The sequence below is a fragment of the Odocoileus virginianus genome, chromosome 27 (genome assembly GCF_023699985.2).
Source record: "Odocoileus virginianus isolate 20LAN1187 ecotype Illinois chromosome 27, Ovbor_1.2, whole genome shotgun sequence".
In the NCBI taxonomy this organism is placed as follows: domain Eukaryota; kingdom Metazoa; phylum Chordata; class Mammalia; order Artiodactyla; family Cervidae; genus Odocoileus; species Odocoileus virginianus.
In genome coordinates, this window is record NC_069700.1 from 33,427,252 (window position 1) to 33,451,669 (window position 24,418).

Sequence of the window (24,418 nt, forward strand, 5' to 3'; positions counted from 1 at the left end):
CTGGTTTACCTGGATGTCTCCCCCCTGCCCCCCACACCTCTTCCACTTCGAGGGGACTCAGGCCCGGAACGGAACATCCGTCCCAAGAACAGCGCATCAGACGCCCAATGCTCGCCGGCGCCCCTCCTCCGCCGAGCTGCGGGCTGAGCCTTCCCGCTCCTGGCGCCGACCTGGTCCGCTCTCCCTGCCTCGGCGTTAGCACCCCCTGGTGGACAGTGCGGGGTACGGCCGGCTCTGCTAGACTGGCGGCGCCCCCCGCAGCCTTCGGGGGACCCAGAAAGCAGACCGCCCCTCTTCACACCCTACATCGGCCTGCCCCTCCCACCCTCCCTACTCCACCCCAAGACCCACCTCCCTTCACCCAGCCTGCAGGACTGGGCCTCCCGTCCTTGACCCAGTCCTGTGAAGACGTGGCCTGGGGTCCATCTGGTGGAAGATTCCAGCCAAGTCTGGGGCTCGGCTCCCTCTGATCTCTGCATTGTCCTTTGTCGCATCTGTCACCCTTTCGAAACACTTTATTTCTTTTGGCCATGCTGGGAGGCACGCAGGATCTTACTTCCCCAGGTCTATTTGTGCACGCTCAGTCGCTTCAGTCGTATCCAACTCTGTGACCCTACAGACTGTGGCCCACCAGGGTTCTCTATTTGTGGGATTCTCCCAGGCAAGAACATTGGAGTAGGTTGCCATGTCCTCCTCCAGGGGATCTTCCTGACCCAGAGATCGGCCTCTGCTTGCAATGGCTCCTGCATTGCAAGCAGATTCTTTACTGCTGAGCCACTGGGGAAGCCCCTTGTTTCCCGGACCAGAGATCAAACTTGGGCCCCCTGCAGTGGAAGAACAGAGTCTGAACCACTGAACCATCCCTTTCAGCTAACCTGCATTGTCCTCCGTGAGGTGTCCATCTCCGCCCTGGAAAAACGGCTCTGGGAGGGCAGGGATAGTGTCTGGGCCACTGCTGAGCCCCCAGCAGCATCCTGGCCCCCATCAGGTGCTCAGTACAGTGAGTCCCCTACATGAGAACCTTCAAGTTGCGATCTTTCCAAGATGGAAATGTGCGTTCCATCACCTCAGGCATGAGTGAAATTGCAGCTTGCCCTGCAATTGGGTTTCCCTGGTAGCTCAGATGGTAAAGCGTCTGCCTGCAGTGCGGGAGACCTTGGTTTGATCCCTGGGTGGGGAAGATCCCTTGGAGAAGGAAATAGCAACCCACTCCAGTATTGTCTGGAAAATCCCATGGGTGGAGGGGCCTGGTCAGCTTCAGTCCATGGGGTTGCAAAGAGGTGACTTCTCTTTCTGTTCTTTCTGCAATTGTGTTAGTTGGGCACCTAGCTAACTTGGTTTGGACTCATTTATATGTAGAGGACTTACTACAAAGACTTAGTGAAGGAACCATATAGTTTTGTCTCTTGTGGGTACCAGAGGTGGTGAGGGGTCATGGTGTGAAGACCCAAATGGTGGATCTGAGGGAGCAATGGTGGGGAAGATGCTTGGCGTCTGTCTCCCGGGAGGCAGCCAGGGTGCAGGCTCTGTCAGCCAGACACCATCTGCCCTGCGAGTTCACTGTACTGCCCTCGTTGCCTGAGGCGAGGCCCTGGCGTGCTATGCTGCGTGTGCAAGGCTGGATCCCTGTGTGGTGGTGAAAGGCGCTTGATTAGGAACCAGGGTGCACAACCCGAACTTGGGGACCTCTTCTCTGCCCAAGAATTTGCACACAACTTCATTCCAAAGCGGGCCCCTCCCTGTCTACAGCCCTCACTGCTCCCACTGAGGTTCTAGAGAAGCCAGACCCTCCACCCTTTGGAATTGCCCTTCCTTCCTGGTCTTTAAAGACGGGCTCTAAACTCACCTCTTCAAAGAGGTGGTCCCCAGTGAATCACAGACCTGCTCACCCCAGGACCCCAGCTGCTCCCCACCCTACACCCCCAGGCTTTGTGACACCCACCTTTTTGGGTGGACTTGCACTCCCCCGAACCAGTGGAGGGTAGATGAGGACTGGGAGCAGAGCTGGGTTTGAATCTCATGCCAACGCATTGAGCTGTGTGACCATGAGCTGCTGAATGCATGTCTCTGAACTTCCTCATCAGTCCAGTGGGAGAGCGACACCTACCCGGCTGGAGGGTTTAATGAGACTGGGGGTGCCGGGTTGCAGGCCTGTGCCTGGTATTCCTGCCCATCCTGCAGGACCTGCTCTGAGAGGTCCCCCCAACCTGCCTCAAGCCAGACCCCACCTGTCTCTCCCAGTCTCAGTTTCCTTCAAGTCTCTATTTATCTTATATGTTGCATGAAAAGTCAAAGTGTCAGTCGCTCAGTCATGTCCGACTGTTTGTGACCCCATAAACTGTAGCCTGCCAGGCTCCTCTGTCCATGGAGTTCTTGAGGCAAGAATACTGGAGGGTAAAAAACAAACAAAAAAAAGAACACTGGAGTGGATTCCCAACCCAGGGATTGAACCCAGGTCTCCCATACTGCAGGCAGAGTCTTTACTGTCTGAGCCACCAGGGAAGCCCATTATTTGTCTTATATCTACATCCTTATAAATGTCAGGTCTACAAGAGTCAGAATTTTATGTTCTGTTTGTTGTTGAATCCCAAGTTCCTAGAGCAGTGACCTGCATACGCTGAGTGGCAGGTACATAGTAGGGACTTTACAACTGGGAGCTACTGTCATCACCATACACCTCTGTCTTGTTTGTAATGGGGAAGTTGGCCAAACTCATCTTTATGCCTAGGGCAGTCCTGGCTCCAGTGACCTGCCAAACTTCGGTAATGGGGTCACCGTGCCACCTTGGCTCTGGTATGACCTGCTGGGCAGAGGAGGTTGTGCACCCAGAGTACATCTCAACAACCTGCCCTTCCAGAACAGAGGTCACTGGGTCAGCCTGCTCCACCCTCTCGATGTAAATATCCAACCTCAGGACACATGGACCATCCCCACGACCCTTGTCAGAGTCAAAGAAATCGAGGCAAGACTGGTCAGGCTTCCGGCTGTGGCAGAGGCTTGGACTCTGATTCCAGCTCTGCCTCTGACTTGCTATGTGACCTTTAGTAAGTCACACTGCCTCTCTGAATATGTATCTTTCTGTTTTATGTACTGAAAAAATATTTTTGCCAGAGCACTAATTATTTGCCAGAAATTGTTCAAAGAGCTTATGTACATGTAACTCATTTCTCTCAAGAACCCTATGAAATGGGATAAGAATTTCCTATAATTTACATAAGACAAACATGAGGCACAGAGAGGTGAAGTGACCTGCCCAAGGTCACACAGCTCGTAAAAAGCAGAGCCAGGATTCAAGCTCAGGAGTCTCACTGCAGAGTCAGTGCTAGTAAGTACCGTGCTCAGTGGCATTGGATGGTGCCAGTAAAGTCACCTTTTGCTCCTTAGGGATCTGAATTTATTCCTCCTGATGGTGGCTCTATTATTTGGCAGACACTGATTTTCCTAAAGACTCCATTTGGCTTCCTGAAATAAGAATCTCCCGGGACTTCCCTGGCAATCCAGTGGTTAGGAATCTGTGCTTCCACCGAAGGAGGCAGGGGTTCAATCCCTGGTCAGGGAACTAAGATCCCATGTGCCCTGCACTGTGGCCAAAAAACAAAGGAATCTTGCTTCCTACTAATCTAATAACTTCTCCAAATCTAATAACTGAATCCCCCTGACTTCCAGAAGGAAACAGCCAGTGCTGTGTGGGACAACCAGCGTTGGGGGGTGGGAACGCTGATGCCTAGTGCTTGTCAATCTTGGCCAAGTCCACACTACCAACCTGACATCACTGAACACAGAATTGAGAAGACATAAAATCAGCTCCCATGAGCCACCGCGAGCAGCTCCAGCAAAGATGTGGCAACAGGGATTAGTAAGGGACTCCTGGGGTACAAACCACCAGCTGGTCCCCTTCACCCTGCCTCACAGGCCCTGCCAGGCCTCCCCTGAGGCCACCCTCGCCCTTCCTAACCTGCAGGGGGCTGGGGATCCAGCTTTGGTCACCTCGGGAGGGCACACCAGCTGGGCAGCCTGAGAGCCGGGATGAGCAGGTGTAACAGGCGAACCAGCTGTGACTAATCTTCCTGGTTAGAACAGCCTCGCCTCCTCGTTACTCCCCACCCTCTTAGCTCCCAGTTGCCTTCAGGATCAAATTTAAACTTCTTAGCCTGTTGGACAAGGCTTGCCCCCATCAGGGCCCTGCCTTTCTTGCTAATCGGATCCTTCGCCGCGTCTAGGCTAACCATCTCACAAACATCTTACTCATCTCCGTCGCCACACCTCTGCTTGAGCTGCCCTTCTGGAATGCCATTCCTCTGCTTTGCCAGGATGGAGAGGACCCTCATGCCTCAAGGCCTGGCTCAGCAGCACTCCTTGGGGCGGGCCACTCCTCTCCACAGGCCTCTCCCTCCCCTGACTCCCACAGGATCATGGCTCAGCAGGCCTAGACTTGAGCTGTCGGTTAACTTTCAAAGTTAAACTCTAAGTTTCTTGAGGGCATGAGTGTCTTGTTTCTCTCTGTCCTCAGTACCTACTCAGCAATGCTTTATAAAGCCTTAATCCATTCAACCACATTTTGCTGAGCACCTATGGGTTTCCCAGGCGCTAGTGGTAAAGAACCCGCCTGCAAATGCAGGAGACATAAGAGATGTGGGTTCGATCCCTGGGTCCAGCCCCAGAAGGAGGGCATGGCAACCAGCTCCAGTATTCCTACCTGGAGAATGCCAGAGACAGAGGAGCCTGGTTGGGTTAGTCTATAGGGTCAAAAAGAGTTGGACATGACTGAAACCACTTAGCATGCCCACAGAATGCAGGCTCAAAGGGATGGGGAGCTTCCACCTTTACTAAATCCTGCCAGACTGTGTGTCACCGAGTTCATTAGGCTTTGTCTTTATGGCTTCTGGGCTTGGGATATGCTTCAAACACCTTTCTCCGTTTAAATCTTCGATTTGCCTGGAAGTGATCTAAAGGGCATCACTTTAGATGATGGCTAAAGGGAGGAAAGGAGGAGTTCCAGTTGTTTCAACACCATCTGCTGACACAGATGACTGAATAATAAGCATCTGTTTTTATAAAAGTTACATATATTTACAGATTCAGGAAAATTTTCTAGGAGTTACATCAACCTGCCAACAGCTATCATTTCCAGGTAGTGGGACGATAGATGTTCCATAGCTACGTTCAAAAGTTTTCAGCAATAAACATGTTTCATCTGTGTCATGAAAGAGCAATAACAATACGTTGTTAGAAAAAGTACCCTAATAGGTGCCTTGACACTAGTTACGTTTGGTGCAAGTTACAAGAACATGCTAGAGTGGGTATCTGACTCCCATGCAGGCCTGGGAGAGGCTGGGTGGAGCGGGGAGCAGGGTGGGGCCTGCGGGGGGAGGACAGCCTCCAGATGGGGACACTCCCTACCACAGGCACCTTGTCAGCAGCTATTATCAGAGAGTCACCGGGCAGAGCTGTGACCGTGCGATGGGTCACGTCTGAGCAATGGCGGCACGGGAATGGGCTTTCATGCCCGGGTACAATGACGTCACATCTCAACCAGAAACAAGACGGCCACTTGGTCAGCAGCCCGGCTAGTGGAGCCGGCTGATCAGGTCAAAGTAACGCCCGAGGACACACAGGCCCAGGACTTCCACAGGAGAATCCCGCTCCCCGTCTGCTGATTACCAGGAGGGTGTAACCAAAGGCTGCATCTGGCCCAGAAATGACCATAAGCAACAGACGCTCAGAGGTTCTGTTCTGCCATGCCAGGAAAGCAAGCGGTACAGTCTTGGTTGATGAGTCTTACACCCCATTAGAACCTCAACCCCAAGAGAAATCTTATTTTTTCTGATGTTCTCAGTGCCTGATAGTGGAACTTACCCAAAAACTGTTTGTGGAATGGCTGAATGAGAGTGCAAGATACCCTAAAGACTTCCAATTCCCCTACTTTGCCCCTGGTATTTTCACTTTAAAGCGGCAGATGGGTGGGAAAACTAATTATCTAGATCATGCACAACAGACATCTTAAATAACAGTTATCTTCAATAACCTTTGGATTATTGTTCCAGTTCATTAAGTTGTTATGCATCCAACTTGAATGACAAGCAAGGTGAAGCCAAGAGAATCAGAAACTCATTCTAATACTTGTTTCTTAAACTGGAAACTTCCATACAACACAGTTTCTTAGGGCAGATAATCTGTACATATTTGGTTTTCTTCTTTAGATGGTCTTTGCTTCTATGGACTGTCAGCGTTAAAAACAGGAAACAGAGGACAAGATGATTTACAAGTGATAAAAAGATGTCAGTCATTCACTGACTCAGTCAATAAAGATGAGATGCCTACTGTACGTCAGGTACCATGTGAGGTGATGGGGATACTCTTACACAAGTTTGTACCCTCAAGGACATACAGCCCTAAGCTAACATTTATTGAGCACTTACTGTATGCTAAGGGTTTTACATACTTTTAACTCATTTAATCCTCATGACCCTGTGAGGTAAGTTCAGAGAGAAAAATAATTTTCCCAGATTGTACCACGAGGAGAGGCTGGGATTTGAATTCAGGCAGACTGATTCCAGAGCCTGTGTCCTTAAGCTTCATGTTTTTTCTCTTGAGCAGGTGATACGGACACCAGGCAATGGCCAAGCAACATGATCAGTGCCATCCTGATCAAGGCAGATGAGTACCAAAAAAGCACCCAGAAGGCACGCCTAGTCCTAGCTTGGGGATGCTCAGGGAAGGCTTACGGAGGGAGTGACAGGGAAGTTAGCCCAGAGGAACGGGGAAGAAGGCAGGGGGTCCTAGGCAGAGGGACTGTCACCTACAAAGACCAGGAGACAGAGAAAGCACCGTGCCTCCAGAGCAATGCCATGGCGGGGGGGCAGGGGGTGGGGAAGTGACATGAAGCTGTGGAGAGAAGCACTGAAGGGAGGGAAGAAAGTGGCCGCTGCAGCCCTTCACTGGCCTGCCTCTCTCCAGGCAGAGGTGCGTGTCTATCCCCGATGATAAGAAAGCAGGGGAGGGCGCTGGGACCTGGGCGAGGTCCAGTGTGGGCTGCATAAGTGCCCATCCTACCCATTCTAGTCTTTTGTTAGTCTCTAATTGACCATATTGTAAGCATATGACAAACAGCAAACATAATACAGACTAATTGCAATAACTGCAAATTTTGCAAACAGTGGATTTGATGAACTTGACAGGTAACGCTAGAAAATTGCTCCAATCTCAAGCAAAGCCACTGGCAACTGGGACCTGGTAGACTCAGGGGTGACAGTAAAGGGAGAGGCGATCACTTATTAAAGAGTGGTGTGAATATCGAGAGAGTGCCGTCCACAGGAAAACTGAGGGAGATCTGTTTTGTTTGTTTTTGGCCTTGTTGAGCAGGATGAGGGATCTTAGTTCCCTTTCCAGCAGTTGAACTTGTGCCCCCTACAGTGGGGGTGTGGAGTCTTAACCTCTGGACAGCCAGGGAAGTCCCAGGTCTCATGTATTTTGGAAAAAATTCCCTCTATGATTATGCTGCAAAAACGAGATGGGAAGAATATTGTAGGATGCTAAATATGGTTTCACTCAAAAAAATCATCATGTAATTCTTTAATATTTTTGAAATTATAAGCTTTTATAATTCTGTTCAGTTTTCATGATGAAATTCCCCATTAGACTTCCTCTCCCCCCCACCCCCTGCCCATCCCTACCGTATACAATGAAACTCTGGTCCCCATTTTAAGTGGATTCACTTTTAGGTGAAATTTTTCTGGTGCCAGCCCTCTCCCTGAGCTAAGCAAGCCCTCTGCTCTCAGCAGCCTAGGAGGAAGGCTGTGTCACAGCAGATTTTGTATGGAAAGGCAAAATATTTCCTACAACGGAGTCCTTTTTCTCTCACCCCCTTAAGAAGTCACTGGGGGTGGGGGGGTAAGAATGAAGACAAGAGCCTGTGCTTGGTTTGCCTTCTATCCCTGTCATTATTCCCAGCTGCCAGTCAAGGACCAGCACAGCACAGGACAAAACCCCCAGCTGCACACTCTTCACATCCTCACTGGCTGGACCTCACAACCCACCCTGGGACCCCCGTCAGCATTCCTGGGCTACTGAGAAAGGAAGCGCCACAATACAGGCCCTGAGAACAGCTGTGAGACCTCGTGACTCTCTAATCCTGTGATGCAATCCAGTAGTTTTGAAGGATATTGTCAAGGGCCATGCAACAGAAGAGTCATCAAATACATTTGCTCAAAAGTCTATGAACAGTGTACACATCCAAACTTCTCCCTACAATTTTAAATAAAAGCATAACTCTGTACAGATAGTCCGAGAATGTCAGAGCTGAAAACAACTCATACTTAAAACAGACTTCATGTTTCAGATGAAGGAAATTCAAATGCTAGGCCTGGGTCAGCAAACTTCTGTAAAGAGGTAGCGAGTAAACAGTTTAGACTCTGGGCCATATGGTCTCTGTCACAACTCCTCAACTCTGTTGTAGCAGAAAAGCAGCCGCAGACAATACATAAACAAATGTGTGGTTGTGTTCTGATACAGCTTTATTTATGGACACTGGAATTTGAGTTTTACATTATTTTTCACATGCTACAAAAATATCGTTTCTTCTTTTGACTTCAACCATTTAAAATTGTAAAGAGCCCGCTTTTAGTGGGCTACCCAAACAGGTGGTAGGTAGACTGGATTTGGTCCCTGGGCCCCAGTATGCTGACCTCTGTCCGAGGCCACTCTGACACCCAAGTGTAGACTGTAGTGTGATATCTTGTTTATTTGTCCTTTGCTTTTCCCACCCACATTGAAGACTCTGATCTGCTTCATCATAAACTGCACAAGGAGCTCTATAAATGTCTTCTACATTTTAGAGGAGTCATATTAAGATCTTTCAGAAACATATGCCAGGCAGCAGCTGAAAGACCACTGATATAATGCTATATTGTGCATTGAACAAAAACAATCAAGAGGAAAATATAATAAATTTGAGCAACTCACTAAATTTGAAAAATAGGCTTTATTTTAACCAGTGGTATTGTATAACATCCTATATGGCATAACTGATTACAGTCAAGTTCATGAATACAAATAAGACGGCATTTTCCTTCATTCTCTCTTTTGTTTCCTGTTCAGAGAAATCAGGAGATGGGAGCATTGTGCTCAGAAACCAAGGAGCTCTTCTTCCACAGGCTCCTCCAGCTGAGTCCAGGCTCCTGGCACATTCAGCCTCTTAACATGTATATGGTCTCATGTGCAAAGACCTTTATGAAAAAAAGTATTCAGAGCAGTATTTCTGTAGGAAATCACACTAGCATTTACAACAAAACATGGCTGATAAAATTCATCTTGCTGTGGATCATGAGGATTTGAACTGCATATAAAGGAGATGAGGACTTTGCGTTCATTTTCCTTTAAAGAGGGGGCAGATCTTGGGTGAGGTGTGATCACCATCAGCTGCCTCCTTCCTTCTTGCTCCAGTTGACTTGTGGGTCCTACCCTGTCCCTCTGGAGTGCAGGTAGTGCTGCACCGTGACAGAGAAATGGAAACATCTTGGCCCAAATATGAGATTCTGTCACACAGCCAACACTGGAAGTGGATCTACACTTTTTTCTTTCACAAAAGGTTTAAATATATGGGCCCTTATATATCACAAGATGCCTGAAATTCAGAAAATTATGAAAACAACTCTTTTCCACCCCTGAGGATATTTCATCTTTATAAAGTTGAAAATACAAAATATTAAAATAATTTGCCCTTTCTCCCCATCAAAAGGAATCACATTCTCAAAGGATTCCTGCCATATAGAAAATTCTGAAACAAAAATTTATTTCTCCCCAAACCAAGACCAGGAAGTCAATGTTAAGCTGCCAAGAAGACCCTTTTCCAAAGAAGGGTGGAAAAGATACCTCATCGCTTTTTAAAAAATAATCATATTTAGACAAGGATAGCAAAAGGAGTTTCTGGCCTCATGAGCTTTTATTTTTCACTTTGATTTTCAGTATGTCTTAGCACTGGTTACTGGGAGTGAAGAGAATGACTTGTTTTCCAAAGTCTAAGATATTCCTGGGACAAACCCTGATCTTTCCTGGTTGATGGCTCCCCAAAAATAGTTGTTGAAAACCAGATGGCAAGAATGGAAATGCTATACATCCATCTGTTCCATTTCTTCATAGTTTTCACATCAAAAGCACCTGGAGTTATCACTTGTGTTCAACACAAAATAGTACTGGGGGCTGAAGAGAGGATGACGTCACCTGTCCTTAGCATCAGCCGAGGTGACACGGGTTCTGAACTACCCATAAGGTCTTCACTGGCAAACCTGCCTGGCACCAGGGCCTCCCGAAGAGAACAGGACAAGCAGCCGTGCATGCTCAAATAGCAAGAAGTGCAAAACAGATCATCACTCTGCTAGGAATAAAGAGCACACAGGAGGGACACTGACAGCAGGAACCAGCTCTGACTACTGGGGCCAGTACTTAAGCAATCTCTGCACTGAAGGTGGGGTGTGCAGAGGAATGGCAATGGCACCTGGGGCTGGGGCGGGGTGAGGGAGGAGGAGAGGGAAGGATATACACGCATGCCCACACATGCACACGTGGTGCCTCCGAAGGCGCCCTGGCTCCTCTGGGTTCACAAGTGGCCGTCCGACAGCCTGACTACTTGCCTGGCTCGGAACTTCATCTGCTGCACTCTCTTAACCACACTTTCTTCTCTTCTTTTAAGGCACAAACATATTTAATGGTTTCAGGTATACCTGCTGAGTTCCGAGAACCACACTAAGCAAGTTAGTCATAGACTTAGTGCACAGAAGCCAGCTGGTCCTTTTGGGCTGGCACAGAATGAGGGATGGCTCCCCATGTGAAGCAGCCAGGAGGTGTGAGCCTTCTCTCTGTGCCACCGTGGGATGTGGTCAAACCCAACCCTCAGCATCAAGGCGGGGCCACAGGAGAGGCCAAGATGGCAAAAGCATGACTGGGGTCTGGGATGTTTAATATTTTTTTACTTTGCTTTTAACAAACCATACAAGGTGGCAGCTCTTGCCTGCCTCGCGGCCTCTCACGAACAAGAGCAAGCAGAGGCTGCCACAGAGCATCTGTCACTCCACAGAGTCACTGTGATAGTTTGTTCATCATGTTTTACCCTCCCACAAAGTCAGACACACACACACACGCACACATGCGCGCACACACACACACCCCTTCCACCATGGAGGAAATCTTTGCGACAAGAGGCACTTGAATGATATTTTGAGAGTTCTCATGAAAAGGCCTTCCCCTCACAGTGAAGTGGGATCAACAGAATAGAAACCAGACACTCAAGACTCCATCTCTTCTTGGTCAAGGGGTGGCGGCACGAAGCTGATGACTTCATCATAGGTCAGGCCTAGAAACCAGGAAGGAAAAGGAGGATGTGAGAGTTCAGACACTCACTTTGCTGGGAAGCCACCCTAGCTTCTAAGCTCAAGACCGTCCCCCCTCCCTGTCCAGGCTACTGGTTCAACGGGCCTCACTGCTTTTTGTGAACGTGTGATGACCCAAAAGTTCAAGGATGCATATAAAAGAACAATTTTTTGTCATCGGTGCCTCTTTAAAGCTCTCTGGAGAAGATGCTTAAAAGTAGCAAACCAATTATTTGGGAAATGTACTAACAATGTGAAAGTGAACGTCGTTCAGTCCTGTCTGACTCTTTGCGACCCCATGGACTATACAGTCCATGATATTCTCCAGGCCAGAATAGCAGAGTGGGTAGCCTTTCCCTTCTCCAGGGGATCTTCCCAACCTAGGGATTGAACCCACATCTCCCTCATTGCAGGTGGATCTTCTACCAGCTGAGCGACAAGGGAAGTCCCCCATATGCTACAGCAACAGATTATCCTGGCTTTGGGATTTAACTCAAGTTATGGATTTGTGTTTTATGAAGAGAATATGAGACTGGGTCTAGGAGACCTGGGTTCCATTTCTGGCTGTATCCTTAACTAGGTCTAAGCTAAGAGATAAGATATAAATGCTCTTCATTGTTTGTAAAGTTCTGTTGTTTGTAAAGCTGTAAAAATTCCCTATTCCCTACTAAGCTCAAAGAGATGGTATAAATGCAGAAATTCTGAGAACCTCAAAGCTCTATGCAGACGTGAGGGGCTGTGCACAAAATCAGACCAGACAGAAGCATCTCAAAGGTCCAGACAGGCATCATCTACAACAGAGGAACATACTCATTCCACGGAAGAGACCCTCACTGCAAGTTTTAATGAGTTGGATATAAACAGAAAAAATTCCCCCCACCCTCACAGCTCTTGGTTAGTGGCTCACCTAGGAAAGATTTTTAAATCTAGGTTCTCAAAAAGCTAGATGTTCATCCTGCTATGACTTACTTTTCCATTCGTCTATAAGGAGGTCCCTGCTTTCAAAAGACTGATCGTAAGGATCAGCCACTGGTTCGTCATCAGGATCGTGGTACTGGGCAAAGTAGGCATGTGCAAGGGCTTGCGCTGCTGTAATTCTCTTATCTGAGTCCAATACAAGCATCTTCTCCAGCAGGTCGACAGCTGTCAATACCACAGGTGGGAAGGAAGAATGAAGAGTTTTTAACACACTACCAAAAATTTATGCTTTATTAAGCAAACACAGAGTGTCAATCCTTCATACCCAAACAAAGAATTCTCCGAAGTTTCTGCTCTGAGATATATTACTTATATTTTATTTCCTTTATATCTTTATCTATATATACATATTTTGCTGAATCATTTTAAAATAAAACTACAGACATGCATTTTTACCTCTAAATATTTCACCATAAAGATAGCTTCCTATACAATCATAAAACTGTTAATTGCATCTGACAAATATATAATCCCCAAACATCACCTAAGATCCAGGTCATGTTAAGTTTTCTTCAATTATCTTAAAGTTGTTTTTTATATCTAGTAACTCGTTCAAACCAGGATCAAATTAAGGATCATGCATTTCATTTTGTTGAGTTTCCTTAGTCTCTTCTATTTCTAGAAGAGACTCTAGACCTAACCCTATTTTTCCTAACTTTGACCTGAAAAGACTTCCCCACAAAACTGTCCTGTGCTATCATGTATCCATACCCTTGTTTTCCTCTGTCCCCTGTATTTCCTGAAAACCCTGGTCACTCTAAAATTTGTTAAGAACTGGGTTAAACATTTTTGGCGAAAATATTTCATAGGTGAAGCTGTGTACTTAATGGCACATTAGGGCCATTTGTCCCATTAATAATGACGCTAAATTTCATCACTGGGTTAAGCTGTTTCTTTTTTGCTTTAAGTAAGTACCCTGTCAGCACTAGGTGAGTATCAGTTTCTTTCACTTATAGCTTTCAGCATCCATTGATTTTCCTTCCCAGCAACTATTTCATTAGCTGGGGGGGTTGCAGAACTGTGGGTTTTTTCCCCCGTCTAATTCTTATAAATGATGATGTTTCGAGTTTCAGAATGGTAGCACCTGGGAGGACAAATAATAAAAGACCACAGTGATCACTTTTGTGAACAAAGGCATTTGTGCCCTTGCAAATTATTGATTGATCTTTAAATGTGGGAGGGCGCAGGGATGGGTAGTGAAGGCGGGCAGGGGGAGAGGGGGGTCCTTTTCCTGAAGAGATCCACACTGTGTACACTGGAGGTTGTAAAAGACTCCCATCCTTCAGGCTCAATTCCAGAGTTGAATTTCTTCCAAAAGAGAAATGTGGGTTTCCAAGGAATACAGTAACAAAATGAATATTTATGTGTCAAGTTCATAAGTTTACACCTTAAAGCACTCAGAAAATTGCCTAGACATATATTCTCTTCTTAGAAACAATAACCTCATCAGGTGCTGTACTGATCATATGATTGAGAGTCTTTGCCACCCCAGGGTAAAATGAACTATGTCCTTATAACCAACACCTTGATAAATAAGATCAAGGTTAAGAAAAAGATTCCTCTAAGATTCTGACAGATACAAATACACACGCATCAAACAGCAACTTAAGTTTTACTTCATGTTTTGAGAATAATGGTGAAACATGAAGTCAGTGACGGACAAAAAAGGGCTGTCAATATTTACACTGTTGGTATATTCCTGCTGGGTTAACATGCTGGGCATGAGCTCCTGGTCAGGTTACACCATGTTCTGCCTGTAAGAAGAGACTCTTTATATGATGTCAGCACTTGGCAGTGGACTGGTAGATCTGTGTAAATACTGAGAACTGCAGTGCTGGGTAGCAGGTGGCCCAAAGCCTTCTTCAGCTCACTTGCCGTCTACAGTGCTAAGTGGTATCCAGTTTTTCTGAATGATTAAATGTCACGATTCCAGAGAAGGGGGATGCTTATCAGGATGGAAGTGACCCCAATAAACTGCCGGGACACACATACCCCCCCTTCCCTGGAAGAATGAATGAACAAATCACTTTGAGCCCAACCATCAGGAAATCAACAGTGAGCACTGCCATGTCTAAAACATGAGCTGAGATGATGAAAAAATTCATAACAGAATTAAAGACAAGGACGCTACCAGCTTACAACATAATTTCCTAATATCCTACAGTCCTTAATGACTCAAAGAGAGCTTCTCACAGACCCTTGAACTAGATAATACAGTATAAATAAATCATACAAAGCCAGTGAGAGCAAACCAGGGCAGATGCAAACCCAAACCAACCCTGGCAGAATTCTGTATACCCCTGATGAGTCCGTGGATTTATTCTTAGACGTAAGCGTGATCCAGCTGAGACCTGACACATTCTCCATCTCCAAGGCCGACAAGCTCAACACTTCAGAGGGCATGAGCATTTCTGCTATTGTAAGAATTATCATAGCAACACTAAACCGCTCTCAAGCAATCACTGTGGATGAAGTACTTAGAAAGGTAAAGTCACTTAGCCTTCACTCCAACTTCTGAAGAGGCTGTCGTCAGCTCTCAGAAGGATGAAACTAAACCCGAAGCACAGCTGCTGGGACCCTTAAACAGAATGACTGAAACCGAGATTTAAAAACATACTACTAAGATACAACTTCAGAAAAAGAAGAAGGTTGATAGTATTATTATCACAGCGTTGCTCCACTCTCGTCATAGGGAGGGCCATGTCTGATTTTTCTGTTGTTCAATCCCTAAGTTGTGTCCGACTGTGACGGTAGCAGGTCAGACTCCTCTGTCCTCCACTATCTCCTGGAGTTTGCTCAAGTTCATGTCCATTCAGTCGGTGATGCTGTCTAACCATCTCATCCTCTGCCGCCCCTTCTCCTTTGGCCTTCAATCTGTCCCAGTATCAGGGGCTTTTCCAATGAGTTGGTTCTTTGCATCAGGTGGCCAAAATATTGGAGCTTCAGCATCAGTCCTTCCAATGAGTATTCAGGACTGATTTCCTTTAGGATGGACTGCTTGGATCTCCTTGCAGTCCAAGGGACTCTCAAGAGTCTTCTCCAACACCACAGTTCAAAAGAATCAATTCTTTGGCGCTCAGCTTTCTTTATAGTCCAACTCTCACATCCGTACTTGACTACTGGAAAATCCATAGCTTTGACTAGATGGACCGTTGTTGGCAAAGTGACATCTCTGCTTTTTAATATGGTGTCTAGGTTTGTCACAGCTGTCCTTCTAAGGAGTAAGCATCTTTTAATTTCATGGCTGCAGCCACTGTATGCATTGATTTTGGAGCTCAAGAAAATAAAATCTGCCACTGTTTCCACTCCCATCTGCCAGGAAGTAATGGGACAGGATGCCATGATCTTAGTCTTTTGAATGTTGAGTTTCAAGCCAGCTTTTTCACCCTCTTCTTTCACCCTCATCAAGAGGCTCTTTAGTTCCTCTTCACTTTCTGCCATTAGAGTGGCAACATCTGTATGTCTGAGGTTGTTGATTATTTCTCTGGGCAATCTTTGATTCCAGCTTATGACTCATCCAGCCTGGCATTTTGCACAATGTACTCTGCATGTAATTAAATGAGCAGAGTGACAATATACAGCATTGTCATACTCCCTAATTTTGAACCAGTCATTTGTTCCATGTCTGGTTCTAACTGTTGCTTCCTGACTCGCATACAGGTTTCTCAGGAGACAGGTAAGGTGGTCTGATATTCCCATCTCTTTAAGAATTTTCCATGGTTTGTTGTGATCCACACAGTCCAAGAGGCTTTAGCATAGTCAATGAAGTAGAAAGTACATGTTTTTCTGGAATCCTCTTGCTTTCTCCATGATCCAATGAATGTTGGCAATTTGATCTCGGGTTCCTCTGTGTGTTTTCTGAACCCAGCTTGTCCATCTAGAAGTTCTTAGCTCACGTACTGCTGAAGCCTAGCTTGAATGATTTTGACCATAACCTTGCTAGCATGTGAAATGAGCTCAACTATACAGTAGTTTGAATGTTTTTTGACATTGCCTTTCTTTGGATAGCACTGTCCCCCATCTTTTCCTAGAGTCAGGGGATTAGAACCTCAGGCAAATGCCACTTTGGGGGACCAAAAGAAGTACACAACAGCTCCCAGTTTTAAGGAACAAAGCAACTCCTTTTCAGCCAAGGTAGTACACATCCTGCAGCTGCCACGGTCAAGTCCCTTTGCCAAAGACCCTGGAAATGGTGACGATAGGAAGGAAGATAGAGCCATTCTTCAAAGCTTCACAAAGAAGAGAGAATGGTTAGGTGTCTGAAGGCAAACGAGGACAAGAGAAGGGAAAAGGACGTGAGGATGACAGGATCTGTAGCCCTGGGGAGCTGCAGGCAGAGGGGGCCACACTGCAGGGTGCACCGGGGTGGGGTCGCTAAATACACTCTGTGCTTTGTTTCCAGCCTCAGTGCTGACACCGCACAACAGCAGCAGTCATGACCGAGTCACAGGCTTTCCTCTGTTTCTCTTCCTTCTGTGTCCCTCGGTCTCTTCTCCCAGCGTTCCCATTACTTTCTTTCCTTTCTTCACTGTTCCCGCTTATTTCCCCCATCAAATTCTGTGATCATATGTTTAAATGATATAAGCATGTCATGAGATAAACAAGCTGACAGTACAAATATGGATAACATAGCATTATTTATCACCTTCCGAGATTTAATTAACAGTACATTATTTAGTCAAAAGGATCCCTAACTTATGTCACAGCCAATTCAACATCCACAAGACGAAGATACAGTCAACTTACCCAAGGGATTGGCACCAATAAATACATTTGCAAAGTTCATCTTCGGCATCTGGGTCAAAGACTGAATATAGTTTCTTGCCTGCAAAACAAAGGGTTTTCAAAATGGCTTTGTTCAATATTTTTACTGCTCTCAAAGATTCCTGGTCCTGTCATAGAGCAAGTGTTAACTGACAAAGTCTGCTAGCTTCAATGTTTATGAATGTTGTTGATATTCACCACAGCCTTCTCTCTCCCGCCATCCTAACCTTATTTACCATCATCATCTTTATTTATTCCTGCTATCTCTCACAGTTAAATTTCAAGTGAACAAAAGTGCTAACCAGCTAAGTTCCCATTCATTAGCATTCTGGTCACATGATCAGAAGTTTAAAACAACGAGGCCAAGATACCTGAGAAGTAGCCCTTCCTGAGACAGTCTTCCTGAAAAAGCTGAAGTTGGCATAGGGTTTAGTATTCCCAAAGAAAGTCTAAGATCAACCATCTTTTGATGAGCTGATCTTATCAGGGACTCTCAGTATATTAAAAGGATGTCAGTATTAAACCTTGTTAACAAAATACTTTTGGTAACAAGGAAATAAACATAAGCTTTATATTATGCTAAGAGGTTCAAACACATTTAAAAAAAATACTACCACTTATAAGATACATCTTCTTGGGAAAGTCTTAACTAGTGTATCAATGACCTCATCTTTAAAATATTAGTATTACTATTAGTTATTAGTATTTGGCTTGCCTATATCATATGGTTATCGTGACACTCAAGCAAGATAAAACTAGTGAGAGAGCTTCTAACTAAAATTTTGACACAAAAGAACATTTATAATTCAGATTATATATTATATATAAAATATAATATATATAAATATATTTATATATTTATAAATAAAATATATATAAATATTATATATAAAATTCAGATTTTATAATGTTTGGTTCTTGGGGTGGGACAGACTTGAATTACTTACTCTCTTTTAAGTCTTGAGTTCTTCATCTATAAAGTGGGATTAACAATAGTGCCAACCTCAAAGGGCAGGAGAGAGGACTTGTGATAACAAACCAATACCCTCCTTAGCACCATACTTGGGTTCAGAGGGAGAGCTCAAATAAACATCAGCTGCTACACTGTTGCCTTTAGAAAGGAAAGCCTGCTCTCAATTTCTAAGGATGTTTCAACTTGATAATTTCTGGACTTTATTCTAAGGAACTCAAGGTGCTAAAATACTTTCGAGGGCTGATAGCTCTGAATAAAGGCAAAAATATACACACACATAAAAAGGTCAGAAAAAATTCTAGCTGCTAGGGCAACTTCACCTTCTTTTTAAATTTTTAAAAATTTACATATATAGTAGTTTGTTCCTCTTAATAACTTCACCTTCTTAAACACTGTATGCAGAACAAACAGGAGAGGCCCACTTTGAGAAGCAGCTGAGAATCTTTTCAATTGGAAAAGAAAGCTCTAGGAATTGAATTATTGACAAGCCTGTTATCCCTTCCTACTTGAGCATGTAGATGAGAGAAGAAAGGGAAAACAGAGGTGAGAGAGACCATGTCATACAGAGAACAGTCTTACCTCTAATAAGATAAATAAAAAGACTACCTGAATAAAGCCATGTGGCTAACCTGATTCCCAAAAAGATTAAGGACATCTTACAAAGGATGGTAAAAGTAGCCTTAGGTTAAGTAGTCAAGCATTGGTAAAAAAAGGCACCTGACGCTCTCTAAGTGTTCCTAGTTTTCTACATTATTTGCATATTTTATTTTAAATATAGAACTTTTCAGCATTAGATATTTTATAGGTGTTTTTAAATAAAGGCTCTTCTTTTGGTCGTTAAGAAAATGGATAAATAGGAAAATGTGCTAATGGCCTTCAGCTAATACACCTCCAATTAAAAATTATTCGATGGTAGCATACCCTGACTGTAGGCACAGGACCCTAGGAAAACACAAACCTCCTCTTGAGCACTAAATTCATAAATAACATCATTTTCTATGTACAAGCCTATAAATTATATTCTCCATTCACAGGACTGGGTGACATTTTAATCCCAAACGTCAAGTCTTGTAATAGCACATAGACAGTCATTGCCTTAGTCGCCCTAGAGGCGCATGCAAACATTCAGTGACGTTACAATCTGTGTTGGTTATACAGCGGCAATAAAATGTGAATGTGGCCTTCTGAATTAGATACTCCTCAACAGTCAATTTGTTCTCACCTCATGGCTTGGCATCCTGTTAATGAGATAAGCAGGGGGAGTCCCCGTCAGACGCATAATCTGCTGAAGCTGGTTAATATCTTAAGATGCCTAGTCAAGGGCATTGTTAAGCATAGAGTGCAAAAAATAACTTTCAACTCAAAAAGTTTTAGAAAGGCCAAAAAGCCACCCCCAAACAAAAAATCTACTCCCACCCACCCCACCCAAACCAGGTCAGAGCCCAAGGCTGCATGTGAAAGCATGCATCTGTGAATGGCATGAGAGTTAGTAGCCATGGAGCCAGTGATGGGCCAAGTGGAGAAGAAAAACTTTTTTTTGGTTTTAGCATGATCTTTAACATGAAATATTTACGCTCCCTGGAAAGAGACTGCCCCTTGACCCGGGATGCCAGCCAGAGAACTGTTTCCAAGTACTGATGGCCACAACCTGTTTGCATGTGGGGTAAATGAAGAGGATTCAGAACATTTTGATCCGACTTCAGAAAAAATAAAATGTCCAATGTAACCATTTCATGTACAGGTTAAATTTCTGTGGCACAGGTTCTGGTGATTCTCTAAAATACCACCCCTCCTTAATGTTAAGACCAAGGTGGTATGTGTGTCGACACGCAAGGCCAAGCTTTAAAGACAGTAGTTAGTGATACATTTAAAATACATGCCACAAACACACAGTGTAAGTGAAGGGGAAGTGGGGGGAAAATGAGAAGCTAACAGCAGAGACAAAACAGAAGTCACAGCTGCCGATGGTATTACAGCATGCCACAATGATTTCTCCCACAAGTCTCTTTAACAGGTGAACAGACTGACTTCGCTTAAAAAACATCCGGGAGGAAGCTGGCAAAACACTCTGAGTATCTGATCTGACAGAGGCAGAACTCTGAGGTTTTCCCAATGTATGCGGACATAGGTACACTGCACTCTAACTTTCTCTCTTTTAGCTGGCCCATCAATTTTAACACAATCACAGGAACTGTTAGTTTATCATGTGTTGCTGCTAAAGCGGAGTGGTGGGATTTTTAAAATCCTCAGCACAATAAAAACCTTTTCATATCCCCTTTCTTGGTATTTATTAATTCCCTCCTTCTCTTGTAGCACCATTTTCAGTAAGTACCGTAATCAAATAATTTCACTTCTCTGTGGCTTCTCTCAATGATCTTTCCAGTTGAGCTCATCCTCAGAACTTAAATTCCTTAGTGGTCAGATTACTACAAACACATGTTCAAGGCTGGCTGTTAGGAAAGAGCTGGAGCCATGGCTCCACCCTGCCTCTCGTGCTCCCTGGCCCAAAGACAGGCCAGCAAATCCAAAAGATGGTGTGAAGTTCTTCCAACATTCTCAATAAATTCAGGTTTACCTCTAAACAAATTACATAACAAACAGTACTCTGCATGCTAAGAGAAAGAAACAAAAGGGGGTCACTAACTAAGCCAGCAATAGTAGTATCAGCTGCGATTTAAAATGTTGAAATCCTGCCACCTTTCTCTTCTTTTCTGTGAACAATAACTTGGTCTGTACATTTCCGTGTTTTGGGAAATGTTTTTTTTTATCTTCTTTAGTCAAATAGGTTATTATATCCCCTTTTTGTCAGGAGTTCAGGAAGAAAATATTTTCAGCAAAAATTTGGACAGTGAGTCAGTGAAAGGGCTTTTGTTTTCTTCATATGATTTACTTTTTATTTTTGTCCTTTCACTGATTACTATAGGTACTGGGTCACCAACCAAAAAATATTCTCTGGACATCCATCATGACTCATTTACCCTCTTTCTCACAGCACATTCTAATTTATTCTCAGTCAGTCCAACTATTCCTATACTCTCTTACTCAGAATGTTCTCGTATTTATTGACTGAATTCCATCAATCAATAATAATGGCATCACTTCACTACTTTTCAGGAGTAAGGAAAATAGCTATTGGCTTTCTCGGTTTACTACATTCCTTCACGAATACATTTTTCTTTTCATGTTGAAAAGTTTTAAACAATTTTACTCACTTGGCTTTACAATTTAGACATCATGTTTCACACATCACATGCTTCTAGGATAAACTGGTACTTGAGCAGTATTACCTACATCAAATTAATCTTGTCTACTCTTTTCAATGTTTAAATTAGTTTTTGTGCACTCACCGTAAGGGAAAAAAAACCACATTTTCTTATTCCTATACTCGGTGCAATGTTATTTAACTTCTGTATTCTGATACTCAATTTTATTAAGCTCAACTCTATGCGAGAGACGTTGAAATGTATGATGCGCTCTATTTCACATAAATACATTTCATTACTAGGGCAGGCAATTAAAAAAAGGATTACAACAGGTAAATATTATCATTTTATACCCACCCTTTTTCTTCTGACTAACAGCACATATCTATAGGGCAGATGGCTAAGGGTGGGTGAGAAGACTGAGAAAGAGCTGCTAGTGGCCAGCCCCAGACAGAGGATGCATTTGCTATCTCCATCTCATGAGGCTATTCAGTAATAAACTGAGCTCCTCCCTAACCCTACCCCCTCGCCCCCATGTCCTATTAGGCAATCTTTCTAAGCAAAAGCATTTAAAACAAAAAGGCACCATCTTCTCTAAGCATCATCTCATCTCTTCTTTGATTCATTCCAATCCAGCTCCTGCATTTCAAAAAGCAAAAAGAAAACACTCCTTCTGGCTGACACTCTGGTCAGTAACTCTGACAATGACTTTCAAAACAGTGTGCAATCGCATGAGGTTAAAGTCTCGAACATGCTATCAGAACATCTGGGATGTAAACTCGGCTCTGCCAAGTGATGGGTTCGTGACTTGGGCAAGTCCCAGTCTCCCTGTGCTTTATTTAGCTTCCTCATCTTAAGTCAGTGAAACAAATGAAAAGCCTGCCTCTGGCTACCCAGCAGGCTTTCCAACAGGGCAAAGGAATCCTTCAGTCAGAAACGCTGGGAGGAGAACCCAGAAGGCAGCACTGTAACCTGGCCTCACAGCTCTTTTTCCCTTTTATCCAACTGCCTGGCAGCAGACAGATGGGAAACGGGAGAAAGACTGGGCTTTCCTCATTTCTCTCACGTCTGTGGCCCAAGAAAATGACCAACAGCAGGAGCCAAAGTAAGCCAGAGTCACATTCCCATGGCTTCCCTCTAAATGCCTGCTTAGAAGCAGGAAGGCATTAGCTCCAAAGCTTTTTCTCAGGGTACTCAAACTTGTAATTACACAGGCAGGCTGTGGGAGAAGGATTTACAACCCTCATCCTGTGGATCCGAGGTGTTAGGAGTGGGGATGTTACCTCTGATGGTCTGGAGACGGGGTAGACACAGACCCCTGTGGAGGACAGACACCTTACACAGGATGTACAAGTTGTCTATTCTAAAGCAATAAAAAGCAAGTAACTTCTGGAAAAGGGCAAGAGAGTGCAGGCAACACACTCTTCATTCTTTTAGTGATAAAGCTAGACTGATATACGGTAAAGCTCATGCTTTGAGGATAAATACTAACCAAAAAAGTGAAAGGAGCCCTTGAGTGCAACTTTGAGAAAGATGATGTCAGGGCTGGAGAATGGAGACAACAAATTTTCCATCTCCTGGAATGAATCAGAATCTCAGATCTCACTTGCTGTGATAGTACTGCCCAACACAAGCTCCCATGCCCTAGTACTGTACCCAGAGAGAGAGAAAACAAAACACACTCATGCATGTGAGCAGGCAGGTACACGCACACACACACCTCATCCTGGAGTCAGCACACAAAGGGCACATGTGCTTACAAACATACCCAGGTCAAAGTACAGACTGACAGAAGGGAAGTGGCAGAGGCTCCCAGCAGGGCAGATAATTACAATCAAGGCATCAACTCACAGACTCTGAGGAGATTTTCTTCAAAAGCTCAGCCCCTGGGGTTCCAACGAGTCTTAAAATGAGCTTCAACTGATCAATATCTAATGGTGGACTATAAAGGAAAATGTTGGGACAAAATAAAAATGAAAAGCAAACAAAACAAACAAACAAAATACCCCAATAACAAAAACTTAAAACCCCAAATCAAGCCAAAATGGTAAATTCATCTAGGTCAAGGTTTCTGCAGGATGGTCACTTCAAGTAGAACATGCTCCTCCTGTACAAATTTTCAAAAGCTACCACACACATACCCAACTTATATTTATTTTGTGCATCTGTCAACATCCCCTGTCAGTAGAGTTAAGCAGCTGTGGCTGGGTACTTAGCTGCCAAAGACAGCAGGTGAAAACATAGAAGCAGCACTCAGTCCATACGCTCAGCCCACACCTACCTCCTTCCCTTCCACCAAAGCACCAGGAGCCAGTCACGCAAAGAACACCAGTCAGCAGAGGGCCACAGAGAAGGAAGCAGCAGACAGCACAGGAGCTGGGACATACACAAGCCTACCTGTGAATACTCTAAGGCGTGGCCCACGGAGCCTGTGACACGACAGGCTGCGCGACCTGCAAAGATCCCAGGGCCTAACCAGCTGAGAGGCCCTCCCGAGAACCTCTCCTGGCTGTGGCAGGCAGCGGTCTGTGAGCGACAGTGGCCGGCAGAGGGCCCCACCACCCCGCTGCAGCACAGGCCTCCAGGAGTGCGGCAGAACGTAAGGCTTTGACCTTATACAAATGCGCCGACGAACCTCACACCCCCCCAGAGCTCTACATAATGGGCCACAACACCCAAGCCTTTACTGTGTCACCAACTCTTCTATGTATGCTCACTATGCATGTGCATGTACTGACCGGAAATCAGAAACTTTCCACTTATTCTGCTTTTAGCCTTGCCTAAAATAAAAGGAGAAAAAAAAAATCTTGTAAAATAGCTCTCAGTATTTTTTTTATGGAAACTTGAATGTTATCCATGTCTATACTGACATTCAGAGGGAAAAGGAAGAGAGGATGACGATCTCCTGACTCTTGTCATAAAAAAACCTGTCAGGTTTTGCAGGATTAGCTCGCTCTCAACTTTGGGCCTCAGCTTAACCTTCACTTCCTCAGGGAAGCTTCCCCTACGCTACAGAAGAGGCACTGCCTTCCTGGTCACCCTCCATCTTGGCACAACGCTTGAGCTCCTCACAACCTGTAACTGCTTTGTTTGCTTACTGTCTGTCACCTCTACTGACCTGAGAGGGGGGCTACTCT

General features: G+C 44.8%; 1 protein-coding gene across 3 annotated transcripts in view; it reads right to left on the reverse strand.

The window, feature by feature from the left end:
* Positions 1-8,961: 8,961 nt before the first annotated feature.
* The window catches only part of MAPK14 (mitogen-activated protein kinase 14), a 72,671-nt gene continuing 57,214 nt past the window's right edge, over positions 8,962-24,418 (reverse strand). For 2 of the 3 annotated variants that reach the window (XM_020875791.2, XM_020875793.2), the window contains exons 9-12: positions 23,133-23,212; positions 17,088-17,166; positions 12,333-12,506; positions 8,962-11,347 (exon numbers count right to left, since the gene is read on the reverse strand). In XM_020875791.2, the coding sequence (XP_020731450.1) occupies positions 11,280-11,347; positions 12,333-12,506; positions 17,088-17,166; positions 23,133-23,212 (401 nt within the window). In that variant the 3' untranslated portion in view covers positions 8,962-11,279. Of the gene's footprint in view, positions 11,348-12,332; positions 12,507-17,087; positions 17,167-19,300; positions 19,381-23,132; positions 23,213-24,418 lie in introns of all 3 variants that reach the window. The other variant, XM_020875792.2, reaches the window with a different exon arrangement.